Below are 16,025 nucleotides of genomic sequence, written 5' to 3' on the forward strand. Positions count from 1 at the left end.
ACCTGAGGGGGGTAGCTATCTAGCAGTGTTCAAATAAAATTGTTTCATGTTCTCATTTTCTGGTGTACCTTTTCCCTTGAAGGCCTTTATCCCTTACCTCACACTTACCTCCTCACCTCATGGGTAGCTGCATCAGGAACCTTCTTTGAGCCTGGGCTACATGAAGTCACTCTTTGCCCCCTCCACTAATGATTTCTTCCTCTTTATGTCTCTGTCTCTCTCTGAGCTCTGGGATACTATAATATATGAATGACCCCCTTTGCGCTTCTATTTCCCCAGCACCTGTCCCAGGCACGGGCAGGCATCCCATAAGAATTTTAAAAGCTGTTGTCACGGAGCTGCATCCAAAATGCAATGGAAGCCCGTAAAAATAAATCGCACATCAGCAGAAGGAAAAATTAAGCTGTCACTCTGTAAAACAGGGGAGCTTTCTTTTCTGTATTTCGGGCCCTTTAATGTGATGGAGCAGGCAGGAAAAGCAGAGCTCGGGAAATGATTTGTCTTTTTAATTCAGAGGGTGATTGGCAGGCTATTCCCTCGCCATCGCCCATGGGGGAGAGGCCCTGACCATCCTGCCCCTTTGATAACCGTCTCCTACCCTTTGGCCCTGCCCTCCTTAGGGACCACGGTGATGCGGATGACAGCGTTTGATGCAGATGACCCGGCCACTGACAATGCTCTCCTGCGGTACAACATCCGTCAGCAGACGCCTGACAAGCCATCTCCTAACATGTTCTACATCGATCCCGAGAAAGGAGACATTGTCACCGTGGTGTCACCTGCTCTGCTGGACCGGGAGGTGAGCTGAAAGGATTCGGTTTTCTTCTTTGTGAGAACAGAGCACGGCTCCCCCACAGAAGGAAACACACGGGAGTCAAGGGCACTTGAGACTGTAAAGGCAGGAACGACATGTTTGCACACAGCACGGTGGCCAGATCTCTAAAGATAAGTGGGTTGGGAGGTGACCCAGCCAAGCACTCTGCACTCTGCGGGGCTGGGCAGCCCTGGTTACTTCTAGTCTTTCCACTAGATGATCCATCCATGTATCCACTCTTCAGACTCTTGAGGTTCTGGACCCTGTAGAAGGGAGGGGAGGGTCACGTTGGGGAGGGGAAGAAAGGACATAGCTCTTCTCAAGATTACCCAGGCTTTCCTTGGTACAGCCAGGCAGCTCTATCCATGTGTTCCACCCCTTCCCTCCCTGCCCTCTCTGCCCTCTCTCCTATAAGCCCTCAGAAAAATCACCCATCCCTCAAGTCACATGTTGTCATGCAGAGATGCTCTGAGCCTCAGTTGGACCCCATGTTAGCTTTTTTGCTCTTTTACCCATTGCTTTAAAAAGCTTTTAGAATTAGGGGCCCTAACAAAACATGTCAATGTATTTCCTTTTTTTAATTCCTATTTTAAAGTCTTCTGAAAATGAGACATCTGAGAAGCCTTTTGCCTAATTTCCATTCACACCATTAGTCTTAGAAGATATAATGGTCAGATAAAGCCAGTGCCGTCTGACCCATTTGAACTGAGCCTGTGCACAGTCCTTGTTTATATGTTGGCTTAAATGTGCACCACCACCACCACCCAATGTGGCCCAGTCTTTTCCTGAGGTCCAGGTCCACCCATGAGCTCATGTGAAGTCATACACTACACAGAAGCTGACTGTGGGCTCCCATCCATCTCCTGTCCCCGCCCCCCTCTACCTGAAAGCTGATCCGGTAATGCAGCCCCTTGTTCCAGATATCTCTACACTTGACCCTGAATGCCATCTTCCCCTGTGATTGCCAGCCTTCCTCAATGGGCTCAACATGGTCCATTTCCCTTCAGTGTTCCCAGTAAAGCCATCCGGGGCTTAGATGTCTTCTCATCTCCATTTTCTCAGCTTTTCCTTGGGTCTTGTAAGATTCTGGATTAGGCTTCCCTGAAACTCTACCCCATCCCCGAAGTCTGGTTCATTCCTCGTTTCTAAGTTCACACATGAGCCATCCCACACCAGGGCATATATTTCCTGTCTCATTGAAGCATCTGCTGGCCTAGTGTCATATCATTCAAAAAGGAGCCACTGCTTAAATGTGTTCATTTAAACAGTGATTAAAACTGATTAAACTGATTAAAAAATCAGTTTCTGGGTCACACCTACCCTTTCTGGGGCTCAGTGGTCACAAGTGACTAGCAGAAACTGATGATGTTCAGCATACAGCAATGGCCTAGAATACCATACCATAAGTCCAGAAAGTTCTGTTAGCCTAGATCATAAATTAGAAATTAAGGCTGGGCAGTGGTGGCACACGCCCTTAATCCCAGCACTTGGGAGGCAGAGGCAGGCAGATTTCTGAGTTCAAGGCCAGCCTGGTCTACAGAGTGAGTTCCAGGACAGCCAGGGCTACACAGAGAAACCCTGTCTGGAAAAACCAAATAATGTTTGGCTCTTCACAGCCAAGTGCAGTCCGAGGACCGTGACAGTTCTAATTGTATGCTCACTGACAGATGGAGAGAGGCGAGTTGAGTTGAAATGGCCCCAAGAAGATTTATGTGTGAGGGCTAAAACACCGAAGGTGTTAAATTGTGATGGCCACTTTTAAAATGTAATTGTTTCTGCTTTACAAACAAGGAGAATAGAAAATCTTAGTCCTTTCCCTTGACTTCATTCTCCCTTTCTTTTCTCAACCCTCCCCGTTTCCATGGCTACTGTATTGGATATGCATGTACATGCACAAGCATGCCTGTGGGTAGGTGTGCTCACACATGTGCACACAGGCGTGAGGAGCTCACAAGTCTGTCAGCGTCTTTCTCTACTGCTTATGTTTGTTAGAGATGGGGTCTCTCTCTGAAACACGGACCTTACTGTCACAGCCAGATCTACCGGCCAGTGAGACCCTGCAATCTGCCTGTCCTTCTTTCTCAGAGCTGGGATTACAGACATGGACCACACCGTGTTTGGCTTTTCCATGGTTATAACGGATCTAAACTCAGGTCCTAAGCTTACAAGGCATGCACTTTGCCTGCTGTGCCATCGACCCTGGCTGATATTTCCTTTTTCTTTGAGGATGATTGATGGCTCCCCAGTGTGATTCCCTACTGTTCACCTACCAAGCATGTACCTACACACAGACACACACATGTAGACACACACAAACATAGGAATTTACAAACAAATACTACACCATACAAACACATACACACACACATACATACATACATGCATACACACATGCACACATACATACACACACATACACACATGCACACACACACACACACACACACACATACACACACACACACACACAAGCACATCAGCTTTCCTGTAACCCTAAGCCCTCTAAAGGTCCTTACCGTCTTTTCTTCTGAGGGAGGCAGGACCAAATAATGTGATTTTTGCCTGGATCAGCAGCTCTTTGTTTTGGGTGGGAAAAAAAAGAATCCCTATACAAAATTCTTAAAGTTTATGTGGGGGACACACAGAGGGTCTGAAGCTCTGTGGCTGTTGTTGAGTGGTGACAAGTGTATCATCACAGAGCTGAATTAAGTATTCCAAACCACAGCATACAAGCAGCCCCAAAAAGTGGGAATTCAATTGAACTGAAATTGGAAAATCAAAGACAATGAATGGCGAGTGTCAGTTCTGCGGGAGTTTCCAGAGTTCAGTGCTGAGGCAGGCAACAGAAACACAATCTGGAGGAAAGAAATCTCTGCGGCTTCAGCATGTGAGCTGAGCAGGAACGATGCACACAGCTGCTGAGCCTTCGAAGATGCAGCTCTGACTCTTTAAAGAGACAGAAACTACCCATCACGTTCAGATTCCCTGGCTCACCATATCTTAATCTTACCGGGCTCAGCTACTCTCTTAAAATTCACGTGTTAGGTCCCTCCAGCCAGAGGGTGGACATCCATGTCAGTTTTATTTCCAGAGAGGTCTACTGAGAAGCCTTGCTATTCTAGGTATGTTTAGCCAGCTGGCTGTTCAGCATTCTCTTTCAAGAAAATGCTTTGGTGCCTGAGAGGGAAGCTCAGTGGGGAAAGCGCTTACCTCCAAAGCATGAGGACCAGGGTTCGATTCCCAGAACCCATGTCTAAAAAGCAGCATGTGGCAACATATATTGGATCAGAACCCCTTTGGGAGAGCAGCTGCTCTCCCATTGCTTCCAGCTCCTCAGCCCCGACCCACAAAGAGACAAAGGTGGTGTCCATCTCTAGCTTATCTAGAGAGGGGACTCTAAACCTCTGGCTCCTGTGAGCTCAGTTGATAGCAAAGTCACATTGATTTTTTTCCATGTGGTGTGTTTCCTGCCACAAAACCATCTCCCAAGGAGGAGCCAGCCGGAAGTATTTGCTCTGGGGAGAGACAGATGAGCTGGTGTTGGAGAGGAGGTGTCACACGCTGAGCAAGTGTTTGGAACCTGCCTATTTGTCTTCACTGTTTCTGTGGCTGGCTTTCTCACTGAGCGCACCACGAGGACAGTGAGGTACAGCAGTGAGGAGGTGGCCTTTAATCCACCGGATGTGGTTGAGCATCCTTCTCCGCTTCCTCCTTGCTCCCCAGGACACTTTAATAAGTCTAAATGAACCAGGTGCCTCTGTCTCCACTCTCTGAGGAGAAAGACAATTCTCTCTGCCTGCTCCCCGGCATGTCTCCAGCTCTTAGTACGAAGAAGGAGCTACTTGTTAAATTAAAAGGGAAGACTGGTGGGGAGGCACAGCTGACTTGTGAGATTGGTGACTGCCATGAAGCCACTGATCACTATTCCAGATCGGAAGCTTCGTGTCAATAGAGCACAGGTTGCACTTGGGAATCTGATACATTTTCCATTACAACCTTGAGCATTTGCTTTCTCTGATATGCTACCAGAATGATAGTTTCTAAAATAAGGATCCTTATCTTCATGGCCAAGTATGGTATCAGACGTGTAATAGAGCCAGAATCTGTTTGGTGGATGAATAGGTAGATGGGTGTGTAGCTGGCTGGCTGAATGGATTGATAGGTATTTGGATGGATGGATGGATGGATGGATGGATGGATGGATGGATGGATGAATGGATGATGGATAGATGGATGGATGATGGATGGATGGATGGGTGGATGGATGGGTGGGTGGATGAGCAGGTACATGAATATACAGATGATTGATGGATAACTGCATGCATGAGTAGGTATGTATAAAGGTAAGTTGTGATGCATGGATGCATGGATATATGGATGGATGGATGGATGGATGGATGGATGGATGGATGGATGATGGATAGATGGATGGATGGATGGATGGATGATGGATGGATGGATGGGTGGGTGGATGAGCAGGTACATGAATATACAGATGATTGATGGATAACTGCATGCATGAGTAGGTATGTATAAAGGTAAGTTGTGATGCATGGATGCATGGATATATGGATGGATGGATGGATGGATGGATGGATGGATGGATGATGGATAGATGGATGGATGGATGGATGATGGATGGATGGATGGGTGGGTGGATGAGCAGGTACATGAATATACAGATGATTGATGGATAACTGCATGCATGAGTAGGTATGTATAAAGGTAAGTTGTGATGCATGGATGCATGGATATATGGATGGATGGATGGATGGATGGATGGATGGATGGATGATGGATAGATGGATGGATGGATGGATGATGGATGGATGGATGGGTGGGTGGATGAGCAGGTACATGAATATACAGATGATTGATGGATAACTGCATGCATGAGTAGGTATGTATAAAGGTAAGTTGTGATGCATGGATGCATGGATATATGGATGGATGGATGGATGGATGGATGGATGGATGGATGGATGGATGGAGGATGGATAGATGGATGGATGGATGGATGATGGATGGATGGATGGATGGGTGGATGGATGGATGGATGGATGAGCAGGTACATGAATATACAGATGATTGATGGATAACTGCATGCATGAGTAGATATGTATAAAGGTAAGTTGTGATGCATGGATGTGGATAGATGGATGGATGGATGGATGGATGGATGGACAAACAGATAGATGTACAGACAGACAGACAGATGATGACTGGGTAAGTGGACAGATAGATATATAAATGACCTATATTCCTTAAGTTTGCATTATCTCAGAACGTACTACCGAGTCCTCATTCCTGCACGGTTATATAAACAGTCAAAGTTATTTTATTCCAGTTGCTAGCTTAGTCCTACCTCTGTGCCATTGTTTATTGGTCTAAAGAATGCATTTGATGCCTACCTGGTACCAAGAACTGCACCAGGCCCTGAGGCATAGTCCAGTTATCCACAGAGCGAATGGCAGGCCTGTGGGGATCTGTGCCTCCAACTCAGATATTCAGGGAAATGTTTGTAGAAAGTAAGAACCATATATCCTACTCAATGAAATTGAGCTCACTGGGGGCATCGTTTTCTTCTTTTTTATGGCCATACTCAGCCACTCCATTCTAACAGCACCATCGGTGTTTTTAAACTATGTCTGGCTGCACTGCAAAATAAAATCAGATAAAGGCCTTGTGGTTGATAAATGGTCTATTTAGCTGATCATCTTGGCTGCTAGAATGGAATTCATCAGCTGGAATCTGCCAGCTTTTTCTGAACATGGCCACAATTTGCAACTACTCAGAGCACCTAATGGTCAGGGAATTTTTTTTTTCAAAATAGAAACAGTTTCCAAAAGAGGCCCTTAAAAAGAGAACCTTCCTTCAGAAGAGCCCTTGGTCTTCTCAAGGAGTTCGAGTTGAGCACTTTCCCGTCTTTGTTTGAATTCTCCTTCTTTATTATGCATCATCTTGCAGATAATTTAGGCAGGTGATCGCACACCTATGAAATATGCACATACTAAACCAGAGCATAGGCCCCGGGAATGTCTTGATTTTCTATTTGCAGCTGGTAAGGGATTCCCTAAAACTTCATCAGTGCCCAAAGTTTTAGGCCAAATGTGAAAATTTAGAAGTTTTTCCCATGTGGTAAAAGGTTTACTTTTAGTTTTACTTGCATTTATCTGCTGTGAGGTAGTTGGACAGTTCTAGTATGTGTCCAGTGAAAACAGAGAATGATCTGGAAGTGTGTGTGTGTGTGTGTGTGTGTGTGTGTGTGTGTGTCTCACACCTGTACAGTTTCACTCAGAGGCCCAGCAAAGGGCCTCAGATTCCCCCAGAGCTGGTGTTACAGGCAGTTATGAGCCATCCTGTCATGGATGTTGGGAACTAACCCATGATCCTCTGGCAGAGCAGCAAGCACTCTTAACTGCTAAGCCATTTCTCCAGGTCCCCAATGGATTATTTCATGCAAACAATGTAGTTAGTGAATTTGGATGCAAACCCTAAAGTCCAAAGAGAATCGTGTGCTTGGTTAGAATGACCCGAGTTATCACATTGTCGTGTAGCTGCATCCCAGAGACACGTGAAGGAAATTGTGAAAATGATATCAGATCAAGCTGCCTGAAAAAATAAGAGATAGCATCTTCTCCGTTCCATGAATAAAAATTAGAAGCAGTAGTCATATTCTTGGGGAAATAAATGTTTCGAGGCCATTCTAATCTATGCTAATACTTACTATCATGTTTAAAAGATTGGTGATAATTGCATACATTTCAATCATGCTGCCAGGAGCACTGTCTTTGTTTGCCCTGGTGGGAGGGACCAGAATTAGATAGTCACAGCCTCGCCATCTCTGTAAGCTATTTACTCATAAATATTTTTGTTTGGATAATTTTCTCCATTTTTTTAATCCCTCTGCTGCTGAGCAAATAGAGGAAGAAAAAAGCAGATGTAAATAAATGGTCTTATTATTTTTAAAATAACACATTACCCTTGCAAATGAAACACAGATGGTGAACTGCACTGTGGGATTGCGCTCTTTCCGTGTGTCAGCAAAGACAATGGAGCAGGATGGGTCTGAGGTGGGATGCCAAGCCCTGTGTTCTGACGTGAAGCTGCAGCAACATCAGGCTCTCACAGATGATGTTTTCTCAGTAGAAATAAGAGGTCACTGGCTCTTAGGCTGTACATTCCTCTCTCTCTTCACTCGTCAGATTCCAGAGACCTGAGAGCATCTAACACCCTCCCCTTCATCCCCATTGCTCCTCTATGTCCACCTAACAGCCTCTCCATCATCCCTGCTGCTCCTCTATAGCTGTGGGTTGACTAAGCGAAAGCTACTGTTCTGTCTAGCTGCCCAGTGTGACTTCAGCTCAACTCGAGTCTAATCAGAAAGCCAGGAACCACGGGCAGAGAGGCACTGTCTCCCACATAAAAATGCAGCTCTCGTGTCAAAGGGAATAAGAAAGAGTTTATTCTAGAGCCAAATACAAGTGGCCAATGCTCAGGAACACAGATTCAAATTACCCCAGATACCGTGTTCCAATATAGTGACAATTTTATAAAGTTTTTATGGTAAATAAAATTATAAATCAAAATACTTTTCAAATACATTTCTGGAAACATCAGGGAGGGATACAGCAAAGTAGGGATGTCTCCGTAATAGGCCTCAGGTGACATTCTTGGGCTTCATTTTTATAGATTTACCAGAGTCACAGGATATTAGGTCACTCACAGTGCTGGGCAATGACTACTGAAGTATGACAATGACTACTGAAAGTAGCCCAAGGTTAACTTTGCTCCTAGCCTGTGACACCCCAGCTCTCCCCAGCCACAAGGATGCTAGCCAGTCAGACTTACAGAATGGCCAGAACAGGCTTGGCTCTTTGTTTCCTGGGAATATTCATTCATTCAGCTTCCTCGGGGCCTGTTTCTTTCCCTGCCACACTGAGGATACCCACCATCCTTTCCTCAGAGGCTAATGGGGACAACTGAGAGAGATACACATCATCGTGATGACTGGCTTGTTCTGAAGCATTCTGTAAATCTGAGTTGAGACCAGTTACTTCTGCGATTGACAAAGAGACTGGAGATACAGGAAGTTGCCAAGTTCCCATAATCCATAGGAAGTCAACCTAGGCTCTGTCAGTGCAACAGGGAATAGAGCAGGCTCTTTCTCTTCTGAGAAAACCCAAGGTCACTGAGTTCCCAAAAGCTTGGAGATAAATGTTGATAAGATTAGCAAACCCTTTCAAATCCCTGCTGAACCTGCAGCATGTAGAGGCCCACATGAAGCCCTCGTGGCTGGGAAACAGACACAGATGTAGGGGGTGGGGCACTTCTGGTGTGGATCCCCTGGAAAGAGTAGAAGGCTAAGTGGAGAAGCAGTAGTTTGAGCCTAGGAGGGGGAGGAGCAGCTGGGAAAACCTGGGGAAGCTGAGGGGGAAGGAGTGGCCTGGAGACACCACAAGCAAGACAGGAAGCTGGCACTGGAGTTCAAAGGGCTTCAATGCCTTTCTGGGGATGGCTTCCAGCTAGCTACAAATGAGAAGCTAGCAGCCATCATTTAGCGGTTAGACTTCGCCCTGACTTGGAGGGATGGCTCCTTGTGCTGATAGATGATGAAAGCCAGCAAAGAGGCATCAATGAGAAAGATATGGAAGGCTCAGTGACCAAATGGAGGCTCAGAGTTTCCCCACTAATCAAGGAGGGTGATGGGGACTCCATCTTGACTCTCAATTCCGCCATGTAGTTCTCTGCTAATAAACAGCCTATTGTGAGCCTCCTATTCCTGAATGTCTTTGAGCACTGGGTAGTCGGTAGTCACGTGGATGGGTAGGCAGTAGTCTCAAGGCTGGGTAGGCAGTAGTCATGTGGCTGGTAGTCAGTAGTCACGTGGCTGGGTAGGCAATAGTCACGTGGCTGGTAGTCAGTAGTCACGTGGCTGGGTAGGCAGTAGTCACCTGGCTGGTAGGCAGAAGTCACGTAGCTGGTAGGCAGTAGACTTGTGGCATATGTTAAATGAAGACATGGTTTTCCATTCAGAGAGCTTCATCTTTGGGACTTTGACAAATGTTTTGATTCGTGAAATTTTCACTTCATTCCACTTTGTTTTCTTTTGGGTCTTTGTACATTAAAAGGAAAGAAGCTTCAGATGTAAGTTGGCAGTGAGAGTGGAGAACTGTCCTGTCATCTTAAACCTCTTCATCTCATTTTATGTGGAATTGTCTTTAAAAAAAAAAAAAAAAAAAAAAAACGAAGAAGTGGTCTCTTTCAGAGAGTGGTTTTTTTTTTCCCCCTTCCTTTCTCATAGCAGCCAAGAACTTATTGGTGAGTTATTACAGATTTTCTTCATGAACAGGTTTTCCAGTTACCGAGGTTAAATGACAGGCTTCTCCCATTAATGCTTCAGTCTAGAGGGGCGTCCTCTAATTTAGGACGGGCTTCTAGCTGAGTTCTGATGTAAAGCAGTAGAGAAAAAAAAAAACAAAAACAAAAAAACCAAAAGAATAGGACAAAGCTGTGTCTGTGCTGCAATGAGAAGCCCAACATCTGGAGACAAGCTGCCTGGGTGTCTCCAAGTGCAACTACAGACTTAACGTTAGTGAGTGTGCTCTCAGCTTAGGCAGGCAAAGCCGTGTTTGGTTTCCACTATAAAGCAGTTTGGAGAAAGCCTCCACCTCAAACTAGTACAAACTAGTACTAGTACTAGTGTACTAGTGGTACGGGGCTTCCAAATACAAATCTCCAGGTTCCCGGGATCAGGGCTACGTCCTGTGTGGTTTTAGAGGGGACCTCCCTGCCGACACTTTTCCTCAGGTGCATGCGACTCTATCAGACTATTAATTAGAACCCTTCAGGAGACCTGGAGCTGTCCCGTCATGTTCAACAGCCAGCAGGGCTGCAAATTTAAGACCTTCTGTCACCTCAGAGATGAGTAAACTTTTTCATTGACACCCAGATAAGAAGTCTTTCTGGATTTAAGGACTTGAGCAATCTGCACAGATGGCCCAGTGGTTAAGAGCACACAGTCCTCTTGCAGAGGACCCAGGTTCAATTCCCAGCACTCACACTGGATAGCTCACAACCACCTATAACCAAAGCTCCAGGGAATTCTGATGCCCCTGCCTACCGTGTGAACCTGCGTCAAGGTCACCTACCCACACAAACATACCGTGAAAGTAATAAAAATAAATGTTTAAAATTTTTCAAAAATATTAAAAACTATTCATGAGGCTCTTACACAGTGCTTTCTGGGTTGATCTAACCATTTTAGAATGTTTTAAAAAGTGCTTTTTTTTTCAGCATGTGCACAATCAAAAACTAGACAGCAGGTTGGCTTTGACCCAGAGGCCATAATTGACAGATACTGACCTTAATGATCACTGGTCAAGGTGGCTGAAAAGTGGTGCCTTGACATATTGATTCTCACTTATCTCCATGTGTCTGTAGCTGAGGGCCACTCCATGTACTGAATCACAGTTATTTATTGTCCCCTGAAGAGCAATTATCTGAACAGAAGCAAAGCCACGGATGGTGTGCCTGCCTTCATTCTTTTGACAGCAAAGTCCGTTTCCCTCCTTATTAAGAAACAGATTAACCTCGGGTAATTAAATCTTGACTCAACATCAGATTGCAATAATTAAAACAATGAGTCCAACCTAAGAATAATAAAACAGAGTGCTGTCCAGACGTGGACCTGTGGGCAGCATTGAGAATACCCCATGGGTACTTAGGTGGCTAGTATGACCATTTAAAATGTCTTTAATACTTTTCAGCTTATCAACCCTCAAAAGTGTCGAAGTTGGGGTTGAGGGTTGAGTCCATCCAGGAAGGAGTCTGTCAGGGCAAAAGCTGACAGGAAAAAAAGAAGTCTCAGAGATGGCCAGTTCTCTCGGCAAAACTTAGAAGCCGGTAGAATTGCCAGCAGTACCAGAGGCTAGAAACAAGAGATGTCCTGTGAGCTGTTGGGAATTGGTTCTAATGTTTTGTCTTATTTCAGTTCTCAAAAGCCACGTTTCTAGACTTGAGGGTCCCTGCCCCTCATTGGCTTTAATTGATAATAAAGAATTGCTATATAGCCATTGATTGAGAAGGAAGATGAAGCAGGACTTTTCGATTGTGTGGGTAAGGGACCGAGAGAGAGGAGAAGAGGAGACTCGCCATGACTCAGAGGGAAAAGGATCAGATTTAAGAGCTACAAAAGAAAATTCATCCAGCAATGTAGGTGGAAAGGGAAAGCGGCCCTATTGGGGGAGGGGAGGCGGGAGGGCTGCCCAGAAGGTAACAGGGCAGCAAATACAAAACATAGATTTAGAAGATGTTAGGCTAGAAATACTAGAAGAAAATATAAGCTAGCCTTGGGGAGGATGAGCTAGTCGAGGCATTTCAAAATTAACTGACATATGTCTGTCTTTCGTTTGAAAATCCAGAGAGCTCTTGGGTGGGTGCAGCATGTGTAGGACCCGCTGGGAACCAAAGTGGTTTAACAAATTCACTACTACAGTGAGCCATCTTTCAACACAGGAAAGCAAAATGCCTTGAAGTTTGAGCATAATATTTGTTCTGGCCCGGATGTGGGCTTCAATTCCCACCATGGTAAGGATGGGGTCCTAAGATGTCAGTGAGTGTAAGGATGGCCGACTGTGGTTGGACAGCCTCTCAGTGAGCAGATTTCTGGAAAAGACTGGTTCTTCCTCTCTCAGCAGCCATTAATTGCCCAAAGCTCTTTATCTAATGGTGAGGCTTTGTGAGACTCTCCCATCCATATTGGAATATTATCTCTTGTGGTCATTGTGCTAGGTTCATTTAGGTGACCATATTGTTAAGAGTTCATGCGTGTAGATTTCATGTCATATATTCATACATGAGACACTAGCTCATATGGCCAACACTAAATGGATTCGTAAGGTGTGTGTGTGTGTGTGTGTGTGTGTGTGTGTGTGTGTAAAACAGTAACAATTAAAAGAGAGGTCATAAAGTTGAAAAGGAGTCAAGGGGACATGGGAATATAGAAAGAGACAAATGTGGGGTTGGAATGATATAAATACAATATTCAAGAGTGAAATTTCAAAAATATAAAAATAAATATTTATAAAACCAACCAAATAAGATAAAATAAATGGACCAGGTGACCTTCTTCCAGGTCACTGAGCTTAGGTGGCCTCTACTTCTTCCTGTGGCCATCTGGGTTCAGGCAGCTATGGGCAGAAGGCTTTATCTTCAGTTAGTATAGAGATAGAATACGACACAGTAAGAATCAATGAGAACAAGGGGGTTGGTGAAGGGTAAAGGCGGCTACCCTAGCCCTAGCAACCTAAGGTTGTTCTCTTGGACCCACATGGTAGAGAAAGCAAACTGACTCCCACAAGTTGTCTTCTGACCTCCTATGCTATAGTATACAGGCACACATGCTCAGTGAGATGGATACAAAGGTGGGTGGGTGAGTGGGTGGATGGGTGGATGGGTGGATGGATGTGTGGGTGGGTAGGTGAATGTATAGATGGATGGATGGATGGATTGTGGGTGGGTAGGTGAATGTATAGATGGATGGATGAATGAATAGAAGATAGATAGATAGATAGATAGATAGATAGATAGATAGATAGGTGGGTGGATGAATGGATGGATGTGTGATTGGGTAGGTGAATGTATAGATAGATGAGTAGATGGATGGATGGGAATGTAGGTGAATGTATGGATAGATGGATGGATGGTTGTGTGGCTGGGTAGGTGAATGTATAGATGGATAGATAGATGATAGATAGATAGATAGATAGATAGATAGATAGATAGATAGATGTGTGGGTGGGTGGGTGGGTGGGTGGGTGGGTAGATAGATGGACTGATGCATGTGTGGGTGGGTAGGTGGATAGATAGATAGATAGATAGATAGATAGATAGATAGATAGATAGATAGAAAGAAGTAATAGGGAGAAACTTTTTAAAAGACTAAAATGGCTGTACAATGTGTCCCAGTGCCCTCTGGACCAGCAGTTTCACAAGAGCCAATATATATGCCAAGACCAGCAACAAGGGTTTCCATTGGGTTTTGTGTAAAGTACCATGGTCAAAATCGGCCACAGAGGATTTGTGACACTAAGTTTTTGCAAGCTGACAATTAAAACCAACTGTGACAGGAAGCTGCGCCATGATGGGAAGAGAGTATAACTCTGAGTGTAGATGGGTTTTAATGCTATGCAGTTGATTTGTTAGCAAAGCAGTAGGAGTCATGTCACACATGGGGGCCTGTGCCAGGATGCCAGAGTCACAGACAAAGCAATTCAGATATCAGGAGAGGGTGCCTGTAAAGTCACACTTAAGAGAATCTTGTCACCACATCTGCAGAGGAAGCAGCAAGCATTCTAGTTTCCCTAAGTGGCACAAAGCTGTTGGTGGATTTGAGTAGCTACATGTGACAGTCACAAACACACTCACTGTCTGCTTGCCTCTCCCATCTCTGCCCCAGATCCCAGCAGGTGGTGAGCAGACTGAACTCTGTGTGTCTGTGTTTTCCAGATAGGCATGAGGAATCATTTGTTTTGACCTTTACAGAGAGCAGATGCAGAAATGACTCGGAGATGCAGTGAGTGGCATCTCTATTTATGGATGTCTAAACTGGGAGGCAGAATTCAATTCTGTCCACTGCTTTCTATCTCTCCAGGATCTTCTGAATTGTTTTCTACAGAAGACTCCTTGGCATCAAAACTCCAGTTTTTTGTCACCTTGAGCTCTGGCATTCTGGGACAGGCATGAGTTGGAAGATTTCTCTATTCTTGTCTTGTGTTTGACTAGCTCTGTATATGTGTCACCTTGGCACCAGACAACCACCCCTTTAAGTATTATATACATACACACATCTCTCCAGATAGATGGTCAAATATGGTCCACAGGACTCAACAGCTAAAAATAACCTGTCTGTTAAGATCTGATGTTTGGTTAAAAATAATAATAATAATACCAGAGGGGTTACCCTGCCTTGCCTGAGTCACAAGGAAGACAGCAGAAAGCTGGACTTGACCCACAGACCTCTGCTTTGTTTACTTCTCATGCTGCTGAGGAGAAACCTGGACCATGTTCCTAGAGAATCTTAACAAGTGTCTGTAAGGGCAACCTCAAACTTTATAAGATGCATTTCAGGAATGTCTGTGGGGTTTTTTTTCCTGAAATTTCTCATGTGTGGTAAGCTTGCTTGGTTTCCCCACTTTTTCCATTAGATGCCCCATACAGTAGCGGACACTGAACTGTGAACATAACGCTGCTGCTAGTACTTATTGCTAACTAGTGATTAGTGCTGGTGTTGCCAGTGGTATGACACAGGCATGTTCCAAACAGAGGTGAAATTTCCCCTAGGTGGTTGGTCTTATCAGTTGATTGCTTCAGAAATCACCTAGGCGAATGGTAAGGCACAACTCTAGGGTACCAGAAAAAAATTAGATTCTGACCTAAGGAATGACTGATTCTTTGATGGATTCATTATATGACAGCATTATTGAGGAGTTATAAAAGAGGACATTTTTTTTCTCCTGGCTGGAGGAAGTAGGGTGCTGGGGACATGTCCTTGTTACTGTTCTGCTTCCTGTTCACCCTGAGGTAGGCTGTCCTGCCATCCCCTCCTCACCCCCAATAGAATGTCAGCTCTGAGACCATGGGCTAGAGTGAACCTTCTCCTTAATTCTTTGCTGTCAACCATAATAATAAAAAGCTGACCATACAGCCCTGGGCCAGATTTCTAGATGACATGTGCACTGAATGCTGGGAGCTACTCCAGGAGGTTAGCTGGTTCCTATACAAACAATCAGCCATCCCCAGGAAACAGGAGAATCATAAGCTGCCTCTCATAGTGCCCTTCCTTCAGCTCTTGTGAAGGGCACAGAGGGGCCCACTGGATTCTGCCTTACAGTATCTACAGAGGTAGGTGGGTCTTTGCCTCCTGTGGGGTTAGCATGGTGCAGAGATTCAAGCTGTGTTGAGAATGGTCCTATCCTCAGCTAGGCATCGGGCATAAAGTAAGACTTTCATTCATCCTCGTAACTGTAGGACTGGATTAAGTGCTGATGAAGCCCTTCCTTTATCATACTTCCAAATTAGAAACCTCCCCAAATGCCAGGTGACTGGAGACCAAGCCACAAGCCTTTGTACCGGTAGAGATGATTGGCAAGCGATGAGTCTGAGTGTGTAGCCAGATGAACTTGCCAACACTTTACACTGCAACTAGAGT

General features: G+C 45.0%; 1 protein-coding gene across 1 annotated transcript in view; it reads left to right on the forward strand.

Moving 5' to 3' along the window:
• Window positions 1-16,025, forward strand: part of Cdh13 (cadherin 13) — a 1,011,337-nt gene that overhangs the window by 791,985 nt on the left and 203,327 nt on the right. The window contains exon 7 of the mRNA XM_034522532.2: window positions 621-799. Within this exon, the coding sequence (XP_034378423.1) occupies window positions 621-799 (179 nt within the window). The remainder of the gene's footprint in view (window positions 1-620; window positions 800-16,025) is intronic.

The sequence above is a fragment of the Arvicanthis niloticus genome, chromosome 18 (genome assembly GCF_011762505.2).
Source record: "Arvicanthis niloticus isolate mArvNil1 chromosome 18, mArvNil1.pat.X, whole genome shotgun sequence".
Lineage (NCBI taxonomy): Eukaryota > Metazoa > Chordata > Mammalia > Rodentia > Muridae > Arvicanthis > Arvicanthis niloticus.